Source organism: Lontra canadensis, unplaced genomic scaffold, assembly GCF_010015895.1.
Source record: "Lontra canadensis isolate GAN:19392208 unplaced genomic scaffold, GSC_riverotter_1.0 scaffold18, whole genome shotgun sequence".
NCBI lineage: Eukaryota > Metazoa > Chordata > Mammalia > Carnivora > Mustelidae > Lontra > Lontra canadensis.
Genome location: NW_022631012.1, coordinates 24,341,384 through 24,364,939, shown reverse-complemented (window position 1 = coordinate 24,364,939; position 23,556 = coordinate 24,341,384). Strand labels below are relative to the sequence as shown.

General features: G+C 36.2%; 1 protein-coding gene across 5 annotated transcripts in view; it reads left to right on the top strand.

The window, feature by feature from the left end:
- Window positions 1-23,556, top strand: part of GULP1 (GULP PTB domain containing engulfment adaptor 1) — a 95,389-nt gene that overhangs the window by 52,890 nt on the left and 18,943 nt on the right. For 2 of the 5 annotated variants that reach the window (XM_032860260.1, XM_032860257.1), the window contains exons 5-8: window positions 1,000-1,137; window positions 18,563-18,679; window positions 18,875-18,955; window positions 19,360-19,452. In XM_032860260.1, the coding sequence (XP_032716151.1) occupies window positions 1,000-1,137; window positions 18,563-18,679; window positions 18,875-18,955; window positions 19,360-19,452 (429 nt within the window). The remainder of the gene's footprint in view (window positions 1-999; window positions 1,138-18,562; window positions 18,680-18,874; window positions 18,956-19,359; window positions 19,453-23,556) is intronic. The other 3 variants (XM_032860261.1, XM_032860259.1, XM_032860258.1) reach the window with 2 other exon arrangements.

The window sequence follows — 23,556 nt, the reverse complement described above, 5'->3', positions numbered from 1 at the left end:
GCCCCTCTTTTTGGCATTGTTCCTTCCTGCTGTCGAAATGGATGCATCAAGCTATCCAGTGATGACAGAAATGTTACATTCGTATAGTGCGCTTCCTCATTCTAATTTTCATGCTTGCCTTTGATGACTTACCATTTGGTTTGTATGCAGGGAAAAAATACAGTGCTATAAACAAATTCTCTTAACATCTATTTCTATATCTTATTTGCTCATTTTCAGTCCGATGAGCAGTAATGAGAATCAGAGTGAAAGATCAGATCTCATCAAAGCGGACGTATCAAACCCTGAACTTGGACAGATGTTAGAATGTATATATTATATGTCTGTTATATATAATATATATATATTAAATATATATATTTATATATATAAAATATGTATGTGCATATATGAAAAATACAGAACTGTAACTGTATATATATTTCTGATTAGTAGGGTTGATTCAGTAATTAAGATGCTTGATATGTAGACCTTCCTCATGAGGACATGTAAAATACGATTTGATGTGAAAACTAAGGTTGAAATGGTGGTGTGTTTCATAGGAAATCATGTGCAGAAGAATTTATGTTTTAAACTGTACTGTTAGTGAGGAGAAGTAAGGTAAAATGAAAATGTTCTGGTAAAAAAGAGTTCTGCTAATTCTGTAATCTTGTGGAAGCATCTTAATTCTCGGGGCCTCGGTGTTCTTCTAAGTGGAATTTCAGAGTTTAAAGTAGTCTCTCACGGTCCCTTGCAATCAGAAAGTGCACGCACCTCTGACCCTTCCATATCCTGCTTGTGTTTCTCTAAGTCCCGCTGAGATCCACCGGAGTTTAGTCTGAATCAGGAGGCCCGTCTCCTGCACGTGTTTGTTTAAGTTTGGGTGTATGTGATTATAAACCGAACTTCGACATATGATTGTTTCACTTTTAAAGTCATGAGTTGTATGTTATGAACACAAGCTGGTATTTCAGAAAGTGGGCAAAAATCTCAACTGTCTATTTCCGTTTGTGTTCGCAGGAAGTCCAACACAATTGCCAGCTTCATAGAATATCATTTTGTGCAGATGACAAAACTGACAAGAGGATATTCACTTTCATATGCAAAGATTCTGAGTCAAATAAACATTTGTGCTATGTATTTGACAGCGAAAAGTGTGTAAGTATGCCAGATGTTTTAGGGTGGTTTGTTCTGTTTTACAAGCCAGGAATTGTCTTGTTTCCGGCATTAGTAAAGTATTTGGAAATGAATAAGGTCTGCAAATACTTAACTACACTAATAGATTCATCCTGTCATGAGAATGTGCTTCAGGTTTCATCCCTAACTGAATTCTCATGTTCATGGGCACAAGCTTGCATGCAAATTTCTTTCCGTAGAACGTCATGCCTGCTTATGCTATGCATTTATTTCTTTTATCATCATGTATTTGTAATTTTAATCTCAACTGTGACTTAGCAATAGGCACGTGATGCAAAGAGTAATGGTGAGCAGAGTGTTTCTTTTTTTCTAGAATGTGATGGATATGATAAAAATAAATATTTTAAACTCCAGGAAGTAAAATCTGTATGGCTCCTTTAAAAAATCTCCAATACTTTGAAAAGCTGGTTCTTGATTTTCATTATTCAGAAAACTTAATATAATGAAAGGTAATAGAATTGTATGTGCATGAATGTTGCCTGCATGCATGTGTGTTAGCTTGCAAATGTAACCTCCCGTTCTCAGCAAGTAAGATCAGTTAGGGAATCCTAAAGTTAAGTCCTGTAATAGTGCTTTTAATCATCTGGAATCTTCAGAAAACCATACATCTTGATTATAATAAGCATAAGCTAATGTGAATCATAATCTAGTCTGACATCCTATTATAAAACATAAGATACAAATTCCAAACACACATTGCACCCATTAATGACTTAATGAAGGAAGAGCATCTAACCTCGGCAACATCACTGGCTTAGACAGGCGAAGGAACTTAATTCACTTATTTTCTTATTTTTCTGCTATCAAAAATAGCAAAGAATTAATGTTATTATCACTCTCACGTGATTTATTCCTCTGGTTCCAGTATGTGAGCTTCTTTTTTTTTTTTAAATAAAGATTTATTTATTTATTTTAGAGAGAGAGAGTGCATGAGCTGGGGGTGAGAGGGGGAGCGAGCAGAAAGAGAAGGAGGGGGAGAGAAGAGACTCTGCCGTAAGCATGGAGACTGACACGGGGCTTGATCTGGCCACCTGAGATCCTGACCTGAACCCAAACCAAGAGTTGGACGCTTCACTGACTGAGCCAGCCAGGCGCCCCAGTATGTGAGCTTCTTGAAAGCAAATACCTTTTTATTTGTCCATGCAGCTCCTGCATTAAGTGGACAAAAGATACTCAATGAATTTTTCCTTATAGAAAAAGGACCATATAGAAAAAGTTACAAAAGGTAGAGTAAGTTATTATATGTATCTTTTAAGCTATAATGCTCTAAGAATGTAAACTAATGTGCTAAGCTCTTGGCATCATAGTACTTTCTTGAGGATTTGATGATTATGAAACATCTCATCAGAAAAATATGCTCACCCGTATGACAATATTACAGGTATAGTACGGCCTTTGCTTGTTTGTTGGTTTGCTTATTGTTTTAAGGATTTTATTTATTTGAGAGAGAGTGAGTGAACAAGAGAGCAGGAGTGGGGGAGGGGCAGAAGGAGAAGGGGAAGCAGACTCCCCACTGAGCAGGAAGCCGGGATACAGGGCTCTATCCCAGGACCCTGGGATCATGACCTGAGCTGAAGGCAGATGCTTAACTGACTGAACCACCCAGGTGCCCCCATAAGGCATTTTATATAAAGTTCAAGTTGTTTTTGAAATTTATCATATTGAGTGAGTGGGTTATACTAGATATTCCAAGTGTTTCTTTACCATGATCATTTGCAGATGTTTTTCTCTCTGTGGTTGAGAAGATGAAAGTTGATATTTGTTGAATATCTTCTATGTGTAAGATATAATAACCTTTTACCACTTATACCAGGAAGTAAACTCAGTTGTCCTTCTTTCTTGCTTTACACATAGAAATAAATGGCCTTGGGGTCCTTTGAAATACTCATAATTAGAATTCATTATAAATGTTAGCCTTCTTACAGTTGTGTGTCACGTGTTTTTATTTGATCTCCATCCAAATTTATTGGATTATTTAAAACATAAGCTTGCCAGAGTAACTGCGTAGTTATATTATTTCAAAAGTATAAACTCTATTTCACCCTAATCATAATTGTTTATATTTGATTTCAAGAATTTAAATTCCTTGACCCATTATTCTCTTTGGATATAACATACTAACTTTTTTTTCTTGAGTGTTGAAGATAATTTCTTGGAGCCTAAAGCAGTGGCTCATAACTATTAGTGTATATAATATTCATAAAGAGGGCTCTTTGGTTTTCACTTCAGAAAATAAGTTCATATTGATTGAGGCTTGATCTCAGGAAATCTGTATTTAGCAAGTTCACCGAGTGATTCTGCTACAGGTAGATGGAATTCTGGGCTTTGAAAAGAAGTCCAAGTTACTTCTTCAGCTATAAGTGTGCATGACTTTTGTGAGCTCAAAGAGGCTATGTTTCTTCAAAATTTCATTATATCATTTCACCTCAAGGTTTTATTTGCACTAATTATAATAATGACTATATTTACAAAATTGATCTGATATGTATGTTGAACTTTTGACGTGCCATCCTCTTTAATTATCATTTTAACTAGCTAATCATGGAAGATTAAAACAGAAAAATAAATAATAGCCCAATTGGCAAAACTCTTTCCTCTTTACAAAACCAAGGCCAGAGAAGTTGAGTGAGTTTAGCAATTTACAAAGCTGGGTAGTAACAGAGTCAGGATTAAAATGTAAGATCTTAGATTCCCATTGTAACGTTGGTTTTCATCATGCTGTATTACTTTTGTAATTGTGACTGGTTCCAGAGCCCATCCACTCTTATTGGGGCCTTCGTCTTATCTACTCATTGTATCTTTTTTTAGTACTTCTGTGAAATTGTTGAATGTTTGATAGATAGATAAAAACCAATCATAGTATGTCACAAGACTGAAATTCACTATGTTGTAAATAGTTTCATGTTGTATTTGTGAACTCCCTCCCTCCGTGGTGACAGTGAGGATCACATGGGGAACTAGAGTATCCAGTCCTGCCAAGAAGTAATGAAGAGAAGCCAAATGCAGAAGCTGAACCTCTACCCCACCAGGCTGTAATGAGGTAGTGATCTCCATTCCCATTCTCCTACTGGAATGGTATCTGAGTAAGCCACTAAAATACAAAGCTTAAATAATTTCTAGAGTCTTATAATATCAAAAATACCCAAGACTTGGTTAAAAGTCACTCATCATATCAAGAAACAGGAATATGTTAAACTAAATGAAAAAAAGATGACCAGTAGATTCCAACACTGAGATGAGAGAGATATTAGAATTACTGAAGATTTTTAACAACCATCATAAAAATGTTTTAAATAAATAATTACAAGCACTCTTGAGACACATTAAAAAGTACAGAATTTTATCAAATAAATAGAAAATCTAAACAAAGAAAAGAGACAGAAAAAAAAAACAACAACAACAAACAAAAACCCAAAAGGAGTATTAGAACTGAAAAACTACAATAACCAACTGAAAAACTCAGTATCTGGGCTCAGTGGCAGAATGGAGAGGACAGAGGAAAGAATTAGTGACCTGGAAAAAGGAGACATTACAAAAATGTCCAATTTAAACAATGCAGAGATAATAGGCATATGCATGCACACACACACACACACACACACAAATAATATAAAAAGAAAACAGGACTTCAGGGATCTCTTAGTCTGTAACAATATGGGTGACATTTATGTGTCATCAGAGTCTTGGAAAAAAAGAAGAAAAAGAAGACAGCCGTGAAGAAGAACTTGAAGAAATAATAGCTACAAAGTTCCCAATTTTGATAAAAGGCATAAACCTATAGATTCAAGAAATTGAGTGGACTCCAAACATGGAGTCTTGGCATGGAATTGCCAAGACGTATCACAGTTAAACTTCTGAAAACTAAAGACAAAGAAAAATCTTGAAGACACAGGACATAATCAAGTCCTATAGCAGAAAATTAATCTTAAATATAGTTTATTTCTCATTAGAAACCATGAAGGCAAGAAGGAAATAACACAATAATTTTGAGTGTTGGGGTGGGGTGCAGGGGGGAAGAACTGTCCAGAATCCTATATCCAGAAAAAATACATACTTCAGGAATTAAGGAGAAATTGAAAAATTATCAGATGAGAGAAAACTAAGATAATTTGAGTCACTAGACCTATCCCAAATAAATGGCTAAAGGAAGTTCTCTAAACAGAAAGGAAACAATAAAAGAAGGAACCTTGGAACATGAGGAAAGATAATAGAACAGGCTAAGCAACCATGTGGGTAAATCTTTACTTTTCTAAGTTATTATTGAAAACAGAAAATACCAACAGCATTTTTCACAGAACTAGAATTTTCCAACAGTCTTAAAATTTGTTTGGAATCACAAAAGACCCTGAATAGCCAAAGCAACTTTGAAAAAGAAAAGCAAAACTGGAGACATCACGATTCTGAACTTCAAGTCATATCACAAAGCTATAGTGATAATAACAGCACGGAACTGGCACAAAAATCGACAGATTAATGGAACAGAATAGAAAACCTAGAACTGAGGTGACAATTATATTTTCAACTAATCTTTGACAAAGCAGGAAAGAATATCCAGTGAGAAAAAGATTCTTCAACAAATGGAATGAGGAAACTGGACAGCAGCATGCAGAAACGAAATTGGATCACTTTCTTAGACCATACAGAAATGTACAAAATAGCATAAAAGACCTAAATGTGATGAAACCATCAAAACCCTAGAGGAGAACACAAGTTGTAACCTTTGACTTGGGCTATACCAGCTTGTTTCTAGGTATGTCTCTTGAGGCAAGGGAAACAAAAGCAAAAGTAAACTATTGGGACTTAATCAAAATAATGCGCAGCAAAGGAAGCAATCTATGGGGTGCTTGGGTGGCTCAGTGGGTTAAGCCTCTGCTTTCGGCTCAGGTCATGATCTCAGGGTCCTGGGATCGAGCCCCACATCGGGCTCTCTGCTGAGCAGGGAGCCTGCTTCCTCCCTCTCTCTCTGTCTGCCTCTCTGCCTGCTTCTGATCTCTGTCAAAATAATAAATAAAATCTTTAAAAAAAAAAGCAATCTACAAAACTAAAAGGCAACCTACAGAATGGGAGAAGACATTTGCAAATGATGTATCTGATAAAGGGTTAGGATCCAAAATATTTTAAAGACCTTATACAACTCAACATCCAAAAAATGAATAATCCAACTAAAACATGGGCAGAACGCATGAATAGATGTTTTTCCAAAGAAGACATCCAGATGGCCAATAGACATATGAAGAGACACTCAGCATCTTTTCACCAGGGATGAATGAGGGAAATACAAATCAAAACTACAATGAGATATCACCTCACACCTGTCTGAATGACTAAAATCAACAACACAAGAAACAAGTGTTGGCAAGGTTGAAGAGAAAGGGGAACCTTCTTACACTGTCAGTGGGAATACAAACTGAAAGCAGTATGGAGATTCCTCAAAAAAATTTTTAAAAATAGAACTATCCTATGATCCAGCAATTGTACTACTAGATATTTACCCAAAGAATACAAAAATATTAATTCAGAGGGTTACATGCACCGTGATGTTTGTAGTAGCCTTATCTACAATAGCCAAATTATGGAAATAGCCCAAGTGTCCACTGACTGATGAATGGATAAAGAAGAAATGGTGTGTGTGTGTGTGTGTGTGTGTGTGTGTGTGTGTGTGTATGAATATATATGAATATTACACAGCCATAAAAAAGAATGAAGTCTTGCCATTTGCAATGACATGGATGGAGCTACAGAGTATTATGCTAAGCAAAATAAGTCAGTCAGAAAAAAAAGAAAAAACCACATGATTTCACTCATATGTGGAATTTAAGAAACAAAATAAATGAGCAAAGGCGAGAAGAGAGAGAGGCCAACCAAAAACAGACTCTTAGCTAAGGACAACTAACTGATAGTTACCAGAGGGTGAGGGGAGTCAGGTTAAAAAAACAAACAAACAAACAAACAAACAAAAAAAAACTTTCTGATGTGATTCTAAATACATATATATATATATATGAAATATGTAAGGGGATCATATTATAAATAGGACAGTTGAAGGAACATAAAACTTTTTTCTGCATCTCACTTGAACTGGAGAAATGACAACACTAGTAGATTGTGATAAATTATATAAATAAAATATGCATCCTAGAGCAATCATTTGAAAAAGCTATACAATGAGATACATTTAAAATGCTATAGGTGAATCAAAATTTTATTATAAAAATATTTCAAAAACTTGCAACAATATAGTAAAAAGAAAATAGAGAAAGAAAACAGGTGGGGAGCCTGAGTAGCTCAGTTGTTAAGCGTCTGCCTTTGGCTCAGGTCATGATCCCAGGGTCCTGGGATCGAGCCTTGCATCGGGCTCCTTGCTCAGCCCGAAGCCTGCTTCTCCCTCTCCCACTCGCCCTGCTTGTGTTCCTCTCTTGCTGTGTGTCTCTCCATCAAATAAATAAATAAACAAGATAAAAAAGGAAGGTTACAGGAAAGAAAAATTTAAATGGCAAACTTAAGCTTTAACGTATCAAAATCACATTAAATATAAATGGTCTAAATAAAAGAGATGGTCAGAGTGGATTAAAAAACCTTATCCAGACTTACATTTTCTATAAGAAATTTTTTGCAACTATAGTGACACTGATGATACAGGAAGATTGAAAAGAAGAAAGACTAGAAAATATATATTATGCAAACATAATTAAAGCAAAAGTATAGTAACATCAGATAAAATAGACTTCAAAATAAAATTACCAGGGACAGAAAGGGCATTATATAAAGAAATAAGGATCATACCACCAAGAGAGCCATCTAAACATGTATAACCAAACAAAAAGCTATAAAGTAAGTGAAGTAAAAACTGACAGTTCTGAAAAGAAACACAGGAAAAATAGAAAATACACAATTATAGTTGAAGAATTTCTTACCAAAATTGATAGAGCAACTAGACAGGAAATGATCAAGAACATAGAATTCAAAAGATTCCACCCCCAAACTACTAGTCACGTGGCAGGATACAAAATCAATGTACAGAAATCAGTTGCTTTCTTGTACAATAACAATGAAAATATAGAAAGGGAAATTAGAGAATCAATTCCATTTACTATAGCACCAAGAATCATAAGACACCTGGGAATAAACCTAACCAAAGAGGTAAAAGATCTATGCTTGAGGAACTACAGAACACTCATGAAAGAAGTTGAAGACACAGAAAGATGGAAAAGCATTCCATGCTCATGGATTGGGAGAATAAACATTGTTAAAATATCTATATCGCCTAGAGCCATCTCTGCTTTCAATGCCATCCCAATCAAAATTCCACCAGCATTTTTCAAAGAGCTGGAACAAACAATCCTAAAATTTCTATGGAATGAGAAGAGACCCTGAATTGCTAAGGAAATGCTGAAAAAGAAAAACAAAACTGGGGGCATCATGTTGCCTGATTTCAAGCTTTACTACAAAACTGTGATCACCAAGACAGCATGGTACTGGTACAAAAGGAGACACATAGACCAATGGAACAGAGCAGAGAGCCCAGATATGGACCTACAACTTTATGGTCAACTAATCTTCAACCAAGCAGGAAAAGATATTCAGTGGAAAAAAGTCTCTTCAATAAATGGTGCTGGGAAAATTGGACAGCTGTGTGTATAAGAATGAAACTCGACCATTCTCTTACACCATACACAAAGATAAATTCGAAATGGATAAAAGACCTCAACGTGAGGCAAGAATCTATCAGAGTCCTAGATGAGAACATAGACAGTAGCCTCTTTGACATCGGCCACGCAAGTTCTTTCAAGACATGTCTCCAAAGGCAAAGGAAACAAAAGTGAAAATGAACTTTTGGGACTTGATCAAGATCAAAAGCTTCTGCACAGCAAAGGAAATAGTCAACAAAACGAAGAGGCAACCCACAGAATGGGAGAAGATATTTGCAAATGACACTATAGACAAAGGGCTGATGTCCAAGATCTATAAAGATCTCCTCAAACTCAACACACACAAAACAGATAATCACGTCAAAAAATGGGCAGAAGACCTGAACAGACACACGAAAAAATGTTCATCATCATTAGCCATCAGGGAGATTCAAATCAAAACCACATTGAGATACTACCTTAACAACAGTTAGAATGGCAAAAATTAGAAATTAGAAAAGGCAAGAAAATTAGAAAGGCAAGAAAGAAGTGTTGGAGAGGATGTGGAGAAAGGGGAACCCTCATACACTGTTGTTGGGAATGTACGTTGGTGCAGCCACTTTGGAAAACAGTGTGAAGATTCCTAAGAAATTAAAAATAGAACTTCCCTATGATGCTGCAATTGCACTACTGGGTATTTACCCCAAAGATACAGATGTAGTGAAAAGAAGGGCCATCTGTACCCCAATATTCATAGCAGCAATGGCCACGGTCACCAAAGTGTGGAGAGAGCCGAAATGCCCTTCAATAGATGGATGGATAAGGAAGATGTGGTCCATATATAAAATGGAATATTATGCCTCCATCAGAAAGGATGAATACCCAACTTTTATATCAACATGGACGAGTGTAAAGGAGATTATGCTGAGTGAAATAAGTCAAGCAGAGAGAGTCAATTATCATATGGTTTCACTTACTTGTGGAGCATAAGGAATAACATGGAGGGCATTGGGAGTTGAAGAGGAGAAGTGAGTTGGGGGAAATCGGAGAGGGAGACAAAACATGAGAGACCGTGGACTCTGAGAAACAAACTGAGGATTTTGGAGGGGAGGGGTTGGGAGTTGAGTGAGCCGGGTGGTGGGTATTAAGGAGGGCACGTATTGCATAGAGCACTGCGTGTGGTGCATAAACAATGAATCTTGGAACACTAAAAAAATTTTTAAAAAAAGATCAGATATCAAAAAAATATATACAGTTACTCATTACTCAATTACATCGTCAACCAGTGGGATCTGATTAAACGCTGTAGGGATCTCCACTCAACAACAGCAGAATGCATATGGTCTTCCAGTGCCAAAGGAACAGGTACCCAAATAAACCGTATCCTGGGCTATAAATAAATCTCAAAGATTTTATAGAATTGAAACAACAGAAAGTAATTTAAAAATTAATAACAAAATTCTTCAAAAACTGGAAATGAAACATATAAGTATTCCATATGTCAGAGACATATGGAATACTTATATGTGTTTCTTACTTACATATGTTTCTCAGTACTTACATATGTTTCTCAAAGGCAAGTTTTAAAATACAGTGAAATTTATGTAAATGAAAAAGAACATTATCAACATTTGAGTGATATAGCAAAAACAGTGCTGAATGAGAAATTTATGACAACTAAATTAACACATTAAAGGAATGTCTCAAATCAATGATCTAAGCTCCTAACTCAAGTACCTAGAAAACAAAACATCAAAATAAACTCAAAGAAAATAAGAATTGATAAAGGAGAAATTAACAACATTGAAAACAAAAACAGAGAAAACTAATGAAAGAAAAAGCTGGTTCTTTGAAAGGTCATAAAAGTATCAAGATTTTAGTGGAATTGGCAAAGTAAAAAAGAGAAAGAAAAGACACAAGTTACCCATGTCAGGAATGAAACAGAATATTTCACTGCAGAACCTCGAGATAGCAAAAGAATAAGAGGATACTATAGATAAAGGTATACACACACACACACACACACACACACACACACAAGACAATACAGATGAATCAATTTAAGAGAGAAATACTACCATAAATCACCCTATATTAAATACATAATTTTGAATAGTCCTGTAGCTATAAAGGAAATCAAATTTATAATTTAAAATTTATTAAAAGAGAACTTTAAAAAGATTTTTTTTATTTATTTGAGACAGAGACAGTGAGAGAGAGCATGAAGGGGGAGAAGGTCAGAAGGAGAAGCAGACTCCCCTTGAAGCTGGGAGCCCAGTGCGGGACTTGATCCCGGGAGCCCAGTGCGGGACTTGATCCCAGGACTCTAGGATCATGACCTGATCTGAAGGCAGTGGCTTAACCAACTGAGCCACGCAGGTGCCCTAAAAGAGAACTCTTAATGCCTAGATGGTTTCACTGGAGGAATCTATAAAATGCTTAAAGAAGGGCACCTGGGTGGCTCAGTGGGTTAAAGTCTCTCTGCCTTTGGCTCAGGTCATGATCCCAGGGTCCTGGGATCGAGCCCCGTATTGGGCTCTCTGCTTGGCAGGGAGCCTGCTTCCCTTCCTCTCTCTCTGCCTGCTTCTCTGCCTACTTGTGATCTCTGTCAAATAAATTTTTTAAAAAATGCTTAAAGAAGAATTAACATTATTCTACACGACTTATTCCAAAAAAACAGAAGAGGTAAGATCACCCCTCAATTCATCTTATGAAACTAGTGTACCCTAATATCAAGCCAGACAAGGACAGTGAGAAACAATCAAACATTAGTACAGACCAAGCTATAGCCCCCAGAACTACAGATGCAAAAATTTCTAACAAATTATTAGCAAATATAATTCTGCAATATATAAGGGAATTAAACATCAAGACCAAGTGAAATTTGCCCCTAGGATACATATCTTGTTCAACATTCAGAAATCCAACCATGTAATCAACCATATTAACAGGCTATAGAAGAAAAAATATATGATCATATCAGTCAGTGCTTAAAAAATATTTGAAAAAAATCAGTACCCATTCAGGGCTAGAAACTCTCAGAAAAAATTGGAATATAAAGAAACCCTTTCAATCTGACAAAACATTTAAAACTACAGATATAATTTTACTTAATGGTGTAAAAGCTGAATGCTTCCCTTCTAAGATTGAGAACTAGGCGAGGATTTCTACTCTAACCACTCTTATTAAACACAGTCTTGGAAGTTCTAAACTTTGCAATAAGGCAAAATAAGAAAATCCAAAGCATAGAGATTGTAAAGGAAGAAATACTACTTATTTGCAGGTATCATAATTGTCTATGTAGAAAATTCAAAGGATTCTACAAAAAAATACTTGGCTCTAATAAATGAGTTCAGCAAGGTGACAGAATACACGATCAACATACAGAAATCAATTCTATTGCTGTGTATTAGCAATGAACACAGGGAGGCAAAAATTCACAGTTACTTAAAGAAACCAAAATACATAGGTGTACATGTCAACCTAAGATGTAAAACTTCTACAGGACTTGTATGAAAATTATAAATTGCTGAAGGAAATAAAAGTGGATGTAGGTATGCCATGTTCATGGATTGAAAGACTCAATTTAGTATATGCATCAGTTCTTTCCAAATGTACAGGTTTAACACAATTCCTGTCAAAATCATAGCAAGATTTTTTTGTAGATACAGACAAGAAGATTCTAAAATTTACATAAAAAGACAAAGAAACTAGAATTGTTTAAACAGTTTGGAAAAAAAACAGTAAAATAGAAGAAAACACTATTTTAAGACTTACTACACACTTAGGTAATCGAGGCTATAGTTTTGGTGAAGGATAGATAAGTAGATTAATGGAACAGAATGGAGAACACAGAAATCAACTTACAAACATACCCTGCTGATTTTTGACAAAGGTACAAACACAGTGCAACACATGAAAAATGCAAAAGATGCCCTTTTCAATAAATGGTGTTTGTGAAATTAGATCTCTGTGGACAAATAAAATGCATGTTGACTTAAATCTCACACTTTATACAAAAGTTAATTGAAAATGCAATATGGACTTAAATCTAAAATGCACAACTATAAAACATTTAGAGAAAGAGACATGGAGAATATCGAGAGTGTAGGGATAGGCAGAGTTCTTAGACTGACACACGAGACAGGATCCATAAATGGAAAAAAATAGTAAATTGAGCTTTATCAAAATTAAACATTTTTTCTGTGAAAGGCCTTCTGAAGGAGATAAGAAAACTACCCAGAACTGAGAGAAAATAATTTGCAAGCTTATATCAGACAAATAACTTCCAAAACTCAACAACATAAAAATAATTTATCAAATTGGAAAGTGGGGAACAGATAGGAAAGATCATTTTATTGAAAAGGATAGTCATACGGCAAATGGCACATGAAGAGGTGCTAACGTTGGTGTATATTAGGAGAATGCAAGTTAAAATGAGGTTATCACTGTACAACTATCAGAAGAACTACTATAAAAAATGGTGGCAGTAGGGGTACCTGGGTGGCTCAGTTGGCTAAGAATCTGCCTTAGACTCCGGTCATGATCTCAGTACCGTGGGGTTGAGCCCCATATTGGGCACCCTTCTCGGCAGGGAGTCCGCTTCTGCCTCTCCTGCCTTCCCCCATGCTTGTGCTCTCTCTGTCTCAAATGAATAAAATCTTTAGAGTAAGAAATAAATAAATAAATTCTAAAGAGTGGCAATATCACATGCAGACAAGGATATGGAAAAGTGGTTCATTTGTACGTAGCTACTGGGATATAAAATGGTACAAAATATTGGGGTGAACAGTTTGGCAGTTTCGTAAAACACTAAACATGCAACTATCATGTGACCTATTTGGACTTCATCCCAGAGAAATAAAAACTTGTGTTCATACAAAAACCTACAAATGAATGTGTATAGCAGCTTATTCATAATAGCCCCAAACTACAAATATCTCATATAATGGGTGAATGGCTAAACAGATTCCAATACATCCAAACCATGGAATACTACTCAGCAAGAAAAAGGAATGAACTATTAATACATGCAACAGCTTTGGTAACTCTCCAGATAATTATGGAGTGAAAAAGTCGATTCCAAAAGCTTCCATGCTCTAAGACTCCATTTCTAGGGGCACCTGGGTGGCTCAGTGGGTTAAAGCCTCTGCCTTCAGCTCAGGTCATGATCTCAGGGTCCTGGGATCGAGCCCCGCATCGGGCTCTCTGCTCAGTGGGAAGTCTGCTTCCCCACGTCTGCCTGCCTCTCTGCCTAGTTGTGATCTTTGTCTGTCAGATAAAAAAAAATAATAATAAAACCTTAAAAAAAAAAGACTCCATTTTTATAATCTTGAAATGATAAAATTAAAGAAATGGAGAACAGATTAGTGTGTCTCGGGGGTTAAGGAAATGGTAAGGGGAGACTGGAAGGGGGCGTGGCTATAAAAGTAGTTTTGTGGTGACGGCATTATTCTGTGTCTTGGTATTACTAATATCAGTATTAGTTCTGTGATTTGTACAAGAGTTTTTATAGTATGTTACCATTGGGGGCAGTGGATGAAGGGTACCCATGATCATTCTGTATTGTATCAGTCTGAAAACTGCCTGAAAAATACACTGGCCGTTTGGTCCAACCCTTTGATCTTATCGTAGTAAATCAGGCCAGAGAGATGAGTGCCTTCCTCAAAGTCAGAAAGCCAGTGACAGAATCAGAACCCAGAGCGAGACCCTAGAGTCCCATTCACATACTTCCATCATGTTCTATTACTCCCATGACTGTGACTGCTCCAGAGTCCCCGTGCTCTTACTGTGGCCTTCCTTCTCTTTATTCCTTGTATTTTGTATTCAGTACTTCTGTGGATTTCTAAGAGCCTGTTTGAAGTTTAGATGAGGGCCTATCCTAGTATGCTATAAAGCTAGAACTCCCTTTATTAGTGTCATGTGTTAAGATTTAATATTTATACAACTACTATAGTCATCTCATTAAGTTTAAAAAATAAAATTAGAATATGGATATTCATGAGGGTGATCTTATTTAATATAAACAATCACTATCAAACTGCTTAGCCATCATCTTTCCAAAGGTTAATATAATGTACTTTATTCACTGGATATTGCACTTGATAATCTTTTTAAAAGACTTACTGATTTATTAGGGAGAGAGTGAGAGAGAGAGAGAGAGTGAGCACACGTGGGGAGGGGCAGAGGGAGAGAGATTCTCAGGCAGACTGTGCGAGCAAGCAGCCTAGTGCAGGGCTTGACTTCACAACCCTGAGATCATCACCTGAGCCAAAATCAAGTGTCTGAGGCTTAACTGACTGCACCACCCAGGAGCCTCTACACTTGATAAAATTTAAAGAGTTGCCCCAACAAGTGATAAAAGCTTCACCCCACCAGCATATTTTTCTTTAATTATGTGAAGTGAGATGTAGATAAAGCAAAGCCTAAAACTTCTCTCTTGTTAACTGATTGTAAAAAAGAGTTCATGTGTCAAAAGAATCATATACTGTTATTACCAAAAGAATCATTAGACGCAGTCTTTTCACAAGCTTTATTTATTTGTAAGCTATTTATTATATATTCTTGTTATATTTCATGTTTGCCATGTAATAAGTTTTTGAAATAAATTTTATTGAATTTAACAAATAATTCTTGCTCTTTATATTTCATTAAATGATTGGGGGGAAGTAAGCTTAGATCATCCATGGAACTGGGCTAATTTAATTATTCAATAGGGAAATGCAAATTAAAAACGCATTGAGATATCATCACTCATTCAGGTAGGGTGACCAATGAAAAAGACTGTCAATATATGATTTTGGTGAGAATGAGGAGCAACTAGAACTTTCTTACTTTTTTTTTTTTTAATTCTCATCCTTTTTTTTTAAGAGTTTATTTTTATTTATTTATTTGACAGAGATCACAAGTAGACAGAGAGGCAGGCAGAGAGAGAGAGAGAGGAGGAGGCAGGCGCCTTGCTGAGCAGAGAGCCCAATGTGGGGCTCGATCCCAGGACCCCGGGATCATGACCTAAGCCAAAGGCAGAGGCTTTAACCCACTGAGCCACCCAGGCGCCCCAGAGGTTTCTTACTTTTGGTGGGAATGTAAAAATGGTACAATTTCTTTGCAAAACAGTTTGGCAGTTTCTCGTAGTGTTAAAATAGAGCTATTCTATGATTTAGCATTTCTGTGGATGTTCATCCAGATTTTTGAAAACATGTCCACAAAAATATTTTAGAAGAATGTGTGTAACAGTTTGATTTATAACTAAGAATTGAAAACAATGCAAGTGTTCCTTAATAAGCAAATAGATAGATCGATATCTGTATAGTCTATTCATTAGATGGAACACGAATCAGCAATAAACCAAGTGATACATATAACATCTGAGAAACTCCAAGAGAAGCCAGGAAGACAAGAATATATATATATATATATATATATATATATATATATGTGTGTGTGTGTGTGTGTGTGTGTGTGTATACATATCATATGGCTCATTTTTATGGATACAAGGACAGGCGAAACCGATTTATGGTAATGGAATTCTATCAATGATTACCCATAAGAAATGTGATTTGACTGTAAGGCATGGGAGCACTTTCTGGGATGACAGAAATAGTCTATATTTTTAACGGTATGGTGCTTATATAGGTATATACACTTACAAAAGACATCTGATTGTACAAATGTGATCTGTATGTTTTATTGTTTATAAAAAGTGTGAGGGCTTGTAGGGTCCAATATTCTGGACTTGAATCTGGTTTCCCCACTCACAAACTGAGACCTCACAGAATTGAAGCTGCATAGGTATTATGGGGGTAATAGTAATCCCTACCTCATAGATTCATTTTGAGAATCAAGCGAGGTAATATATGCAAAATATTTTCTGGGGAGCTAAATGCTGTTTTTTAAAAAAGATGTTTATTACGAAAGATATGTCTTATCATAAGAATATGGTTTTTTAAAGTTATTATTGTAAACAAATGATCATATTGAAGTCAAGCGTTATTAATGATAAATCAGTCTTGCTACCACCGAAGCAATTCTCTGTAATGCACACCTTGATTGTTTGAGGGTAACATATTGGCTTAGAAGGACACACAATCCATAATTAAGAAGGTAGAGAAAACAGCCAGAGTTTACAAATGTGTCTTATTATTGTAAAATAACTGCTAACACATTACCTAAAGTTTTGAAGTTAGAGATTTTTAAAAAATTGACAGTCGCACAATCTGTTATAACCACATTTACTGTGTTTTAATATTATATGTGATCCCAACAACCAATGCAACTAATTTTCTTTATGTATACTTTTTCATTAGTTTGAATCATTGAGTACACCTAATTGGTTATCTGGCATTTTCATTATTGTAGTATTCCTTAATGTAGCTTCTCTTTTACCCTATTTTCTATTTTTTGTAAGACAGATAGTACTTATTATAATTTTAGGCATATATTTTATATTTTTTAGTTAACTGTGTTAAACTATATTTATTTTATGACTAAAAGCCTTCCTTAAACAAATAGTGAACTATAAAAGTGACAATGTCTTAATTAAATCCACGTTATTCATAAAAGAGACTCCTAACTAGAGAGAACAAACTGAGGGTTGCTGGAAGGGAGGGGCGAGGACTGGGCTAGATGGGTGATGGGGATGAAGGAGGGCAGTTGTGATGAACGCTGGGCGTTGAATGTAAGTGACGAGTCACTAATTCCAGTCCTGAAACCAATATTATACTACATGATAACTAACTAGAATTTAAATAAAAACATGAAACATTAAAAAAATCTGTTATTAAAAAGCATATTTTCAATTTAGATTGTCCATAGCATATCACAAAACTTTAGGATTTGCAGTAAATTAAAGAATGGCATTTACAGGATTTAATATTACTACCAGTTTTTATGTCATCTGGAAATCTTATAATTAAATATGACATATTTGTGGTGCATTAAATCAACTAATGCCTTTACTAATCTTTTAAAATAAAATGTTTAAATAAATTTTTATTTAGTGTTTACATTGTGCAAGACACTGATACCAGGTAAGATATGAATAAGGAAGGAATGAGCTGGTGGCCTTAGGATGTATGGGGCAGTTTCTGATTGATCCACCGGAAACTCACAGTTTATGTCATCATTCAGATGACAGCTGTATGTTGTTCAATGCAGGCACTGTGTTTTACAATAATATCACTTACAATTGGGAGCTTTTATATAAAAATCCAGATTCCTGACCTCATCTCCCATATTTAAAATCTGACAATCTGGGTTGGAATTGTTCATTTCCACCATTAACTGGAGCTGAGTATTCCGCTTCCAGAGGGCAAACCTCAGGTTTTCCACGACACCACCCTCTCAGCCTCGTTCTAATTGCCTGCCCCGTTTAACCCGCCCTCCTCGTCAGGAAGAGGAAACAAGGAACCCAGCGGCAGGAGAACTGCGGCTGGCACCGGCTCTCTGTTAACGGGCTGCAAACACGTGGGGCAAGAAGGAAAACATGCTAGGGAAAAATGCTGTGATAAAGTAGGTGAGAAGGTGGCTGGAACTCCTGCTTCCAACTTCAACAGCGACTCATTTAATTACCAAAACCTTTTTTTTTTTTTTAATTTTGTGCATGAATAGGCATTGAGTTACTAGGTTTGCACAGACAACTTGACTCCTTGACCACGTCTCTACCTGAAGTCGCTGCCCCTTTGAAGTGCCTCGTGTGAATGTTTTTCTTGATTCAAAGAGCAGTCTAACATATCAAATCTTTGATTTTTACAAAGGCTGAAGAAATAACTTTAACAATCGGCCAAGCATTTGACCTGGCATACAGGAAATTTCTAGAATCTGGAGGAAAAGATGTGGAAACAAGAAAACAGATTGCAGGATTGCAGAAAAGAGTGAGTAAACTAAACTTTTTGTTTCACATTTACGTGATGTAAGTACAGGGAAACTTGCATATCATCAAACAAATCTAGAAGGCCTGCCATTAAATTTCCCCCACACTGACTGGAACTGCTTTCACTATGTTCCTATAATTTTTCATTCCTGATCCCCTGCACAGTTTTAACCATTTTATATTGAATTCCCACAAGAACTTAGTGTTCTCATGTGACTTTGCTTCACTTCCTGATGCTTCTCATGGGGATCAGAGCAGCAGAAGCAGCAGATGCTGGGTAAGTGGTTTCCCATGCAGATCAGATTCCTTTGTAATTAAATTACACCCTTTCTCCACTGTCTTCAAAATCATCATAAGCAAGTTTCACTGTCTTGCGGTTATACTCCAAGATTATGGGTAACAGACTGCACAGTGCAACCAGAAAACACAGAGATGAGGTATTAGAAACATGGAATTTGCACACGTATAAAAACATATCTTAAACTTTATAAAATGTCTTTCCAGTGATCTAGAATTTCCTGATATTTCCCAACCTTTATCAAATAATTTTCTCCCCTGTGCACAAGAGTACATTAAAATTTTGAATAATATGAAATCCTATTCATTAATGTAGCCAATGTGATAGCCAATATTTTCTAAGAATACATTTCTGAAGGTTATTCAAAAATTATTGCTTTTTAGATTCAAGACTTAGAAACCGAAAATATGGAACTTAAAAACAAAGTACAAGATTTGGAAAGCCAGTTAAGAACAACCCAAGTATCAACATCTCCAGTAAGTTTATGGACTCTGGGCATGTTCTTCTTAGAAACGAGATTTCGTGGTGATACAACATCTCTGGGTCATCTGTGATGTTCCATCAGCTCTGTGATGTCTATAATACTCTGGAATCAGTTACTTAAAACATGGGTCGAGATGAAAGATGCTAATCACAAAATTAAAATTACCTAGGTGGCTCAGACAAGAGTTGCTCTTCCAGGTTGCTCTTTTCCCTTGTGTTTTGTAGAAGAAGCCGTCCCCCAGTTTGTTCTTCTCCTCTTTGTGACATAGTCTTTCTCACATCCTTACTGCTTACTATTTACTGAGCTTAGATTCCTGACCTAAGCCAACACCCCTGGAGCACTGACCTTCATTATAGACACTGGACAGCTAATAGGACCGACTTTGCCCACATTGCATGGCAGGGGTTTCCACTGGGAGTGACACAGTTGAATTTCAGACCCTAAAATGAGTGTTGGTCTCTGCAGACAGCTCTCAAATATTTAGTTACATTATTTGCTTTTGGTTTATCATAGATTCAAAGTCCTTTTGGCAATACCATGTATGATACCATTCTTTCATGATTTTGGCTAAGGAAATCTTTTGGAAGAGGAAGATGGGATTTAAAACAGTATTTTTTTCTGGCAAAATATATTTAGAAAACTTTTTTTCTTCTTGAATCATCTTTGCTACTGATATTCTCCAGTAAACAATATATTTTATTTTGCATTTTAGAAATATTTACTATACAACTTACAGCATGATGCCATGATGCTATAAACTGAAACACAATTACAGCATTTGCAAATGTTTAAAAAGAGTTTTTGTTTCTAGTTTTTATTTGCAAGTTCATGTTGGTTCAATTTCTAGACTAATTCAATGAAAATTACATGTCTCTATATAGAGAGAGACGGATAGATATAGATATATAGGTAGATAGATGGCTTGCTATGCAGTGTAAGAAACCAAAGTCAGTCTTGTTAACAGTCTGGTATCTGCAGTGAAGGTCAGTACTCTGGGGCGGCTCGGCTTAGGTGTTTACACGCACGTGTGTCCGTCTAGTTCTGCACTGTTTCAGCAGTTCATGACCATACACCATGCGCCTGTAAGAAATTGCACTTAGAGTTTCAAATTCGGTACGCCCTGGAAATGGGTCAAAGAACTTCCTTTTCAACTCACCCTTTCCATCTTTCTCACTGAAGCACTTTGCATTTCATTGCTTGGCATACGGGGTGTGATAGTGGTGTCCATACGGCCAAGGTAGGAGAGGTTGGGAGTGAGGTTCTTGTGTTCCCATGTACCTTTGTTATGGACAGTGAGGCTGGCTTTATTATAATATCTTTCCTGTTTGTTTGTTTGTTTTTTTCTCTTCACTGCCATCACTGTTTGCTTCTCATCAAGATTATGATATTTTTCTTTCCTCTCTGGTCACAAGGAACAGAGCATCAGCTCAAACTCCTTCTTTAAACTTTGGTCCCAAAATGGAATAAAACCCTTCTGGGTCTTGCTGAAGATCTTACTATAAACCATCCTCTGGGAAAAAACTAGGAATAGAAACATACATGAAGGGAAGTTGTGTTTTTAAGCAATCTTAATAAAGGGTTATTTCTGGAATTCATGGTATGTGAATAATAGCTTTACTTTAGTCTTTGTGTTTGCAAAGGAGTAAGATCCATTACCGTTTTGGATGCAAACCCGAAGCTCTGTCTCTAGATGGAGAACTAAGATACCACGTTGGGGGGCAAGGTAGATTTAGGAGAGCAGAATATTCTGGGGCATGCTGATGAATGATGAAACAGTCCTCCCCTCTTTATCTCCTGAAAGCAGGCATCGCCCTGGACTGGCACTGGGGCAACTCAGAAGAAGGTGGGTCGGGTTGGGGCTTATGCAGGTGCACTGGCGATCTGAAATGGCCACCAAGTCAGCTTCAGAAATGGCAAGGGTCAGGAGGAATGAAGAGATGACACTTGCCCCAGTCCCCGTGATCCTTGGCTGAGCTAGCCATCACCGGGCGTGAGCATGACACTTGGCGTGTAAATGAAACGAAGTCTCTCTGTGTGTGCTCATTATTCAGCAGTCTCACCGGTAGAGTCCGTTACATAAAAACAATAATTATTCAGATAGGCAGTTACTAAAAAGGATTAGCTGCACAAGTTGTCATTTAATAATTATTATAAACATTGTGTTCGTCTCGGTACTGAATATGCCTCAGTAAAATGCTTCAGAGGCTGTAACTAAAAGGCTCAATTAAAAAAGAGAAATCATTTTCTCTAAACCACTTTTTTGAACCTAATATATACGTGTAGAAAACTTATTGCTTCACCAATCATTATGCAAGTAACTCAAATTATAACTTTCAATTATATTCTTTTGTCATAGTAATACCTTAGTATTTGTTCTTTATTTTAACTCAAAAATTACTTGTGTTATAGTTTTTCAGTTTCTAAAGGCTTATATGATTTCTGAAGTTGATGGTATACTGGATGATGTACATCTTTAAGATAAAAAATAGAAATTACTTGATTTTTTTTTAATTACTTGATTTTTAAAGGAAGGAGACTCAACATTTTTAAGTTGCTAAAAAGTATCTGATGTTTTAAAAAGTTTTTGAAGAGATTATGAACAAATGTGTTTGCCTTTCATTTTTGATTTCAGTTATGTAGCTGTGGAATACATTAATATAACATTAAGTGCTCTATTTATTTCACATTTCTTAAAATTATCTCCCAATTTTCTGATACTAAAAATGAACTGAATCAAATTAAATTATCTACAGTTATTTAGTATGAAATATTGCCATGCTTACAAATATCCACTCTGTTGAAGGTTTGTTAATGATTCAAACTATTAAACTTGAATTTAGAAAGCAGTGAAAATTATAAAAAAATTAAAATATAAATTTAAAGTATAGGTAACTTGTTTAATAGCTTGCAGTGAGTCTATAGTAAAGCAAATTTCTGTTAAGTTAGAGCCTTTCTTAGGAAATTTGGCCACCAGTGTTACAGGACAGAGCCAGGACACAAAGCACTTCGCAGAGTGCCACCATGTGTAGTGAAGCTAATACGCAGTAGATGCCTGCTGGGCCTGTAACTCTGGCGATGAGACTGCATCGCTTTTCCTTCCTTGTTTGTTTCCTTCGCTGTCAGAGGACTGAAGGACAGAACGCTCCCAAACCGCCCAAGTTCTCAGCCTTTGTTTAAGGGATTAGACGCAGCAACTAATGCATGAATTACGGAAGTCCTGCAGTGAATTGTGAACCCCATTATGCAAATCAAAGTTACGATATAGGTGGGTTTGGTATGGAAAATTAATTTCGCGTCAGGTTTTCCCCTGAGCTTTCAGGGTGCTGTGGTGAGAGGAAGCCCCAAGAAGATGACTCTTCTCCAGTGACCAGCCCAAGAGGAGAGTGGATCCTACCGGAAGCCGCTTTTTCCGAAGTCACACAGAAGTAACTCTCCTGCCATATAAAACAGTCTAACTCAGAAACGGTTCTCTACAAACGACTTAACACTCATTATGACTTAACGATGACTTAACATAAAAATAAGCACATAAAACAACAGTTTCCTAAAATGTCAGGGTTTGCTAGTCAAACACAATATAGTCCACATCAAGCGTTAGTCAAAGTAAAAGAAAAGATTTAGCTTTAAAAGCTAAATTAAAGATTAGCTTTGAAATAGTCTCTTTGGGAAGAGGGAGAGAAGAAAACAAAAGCAGGAATGGAATTGTGGAGGGATTGTGAAATAAAAAGTAATGTAGAAAATGAAAATAATTCAAAATCACTGGTTTGGATGCTGTTCTTATCAGTGTGTGATGAAATAGCAGATAAAGTCAATTATGGGAAGCATCAGAAAAGTAAGAAACATTTTTGATTAGATAACTGAAAGACCGCAAGCTATTTTCCTAGCCAGAGGTCCAAAGTCCAGGTTGAATTTCTGTAGCACAGAACTGTGGTTGAGAGGAGTCAGATCTTCTCATAAGAAATTACAGTTTTAGAGATGTTGATCCTTTACTCTATATAGAGTCAAAAATGAAAAATATAGGGCTCTGTTGAGTAGAATGGTCCAGACTGAGAATCTTTGAATGAGGTTGAGTCACCACGAGAGAACATAGATACAT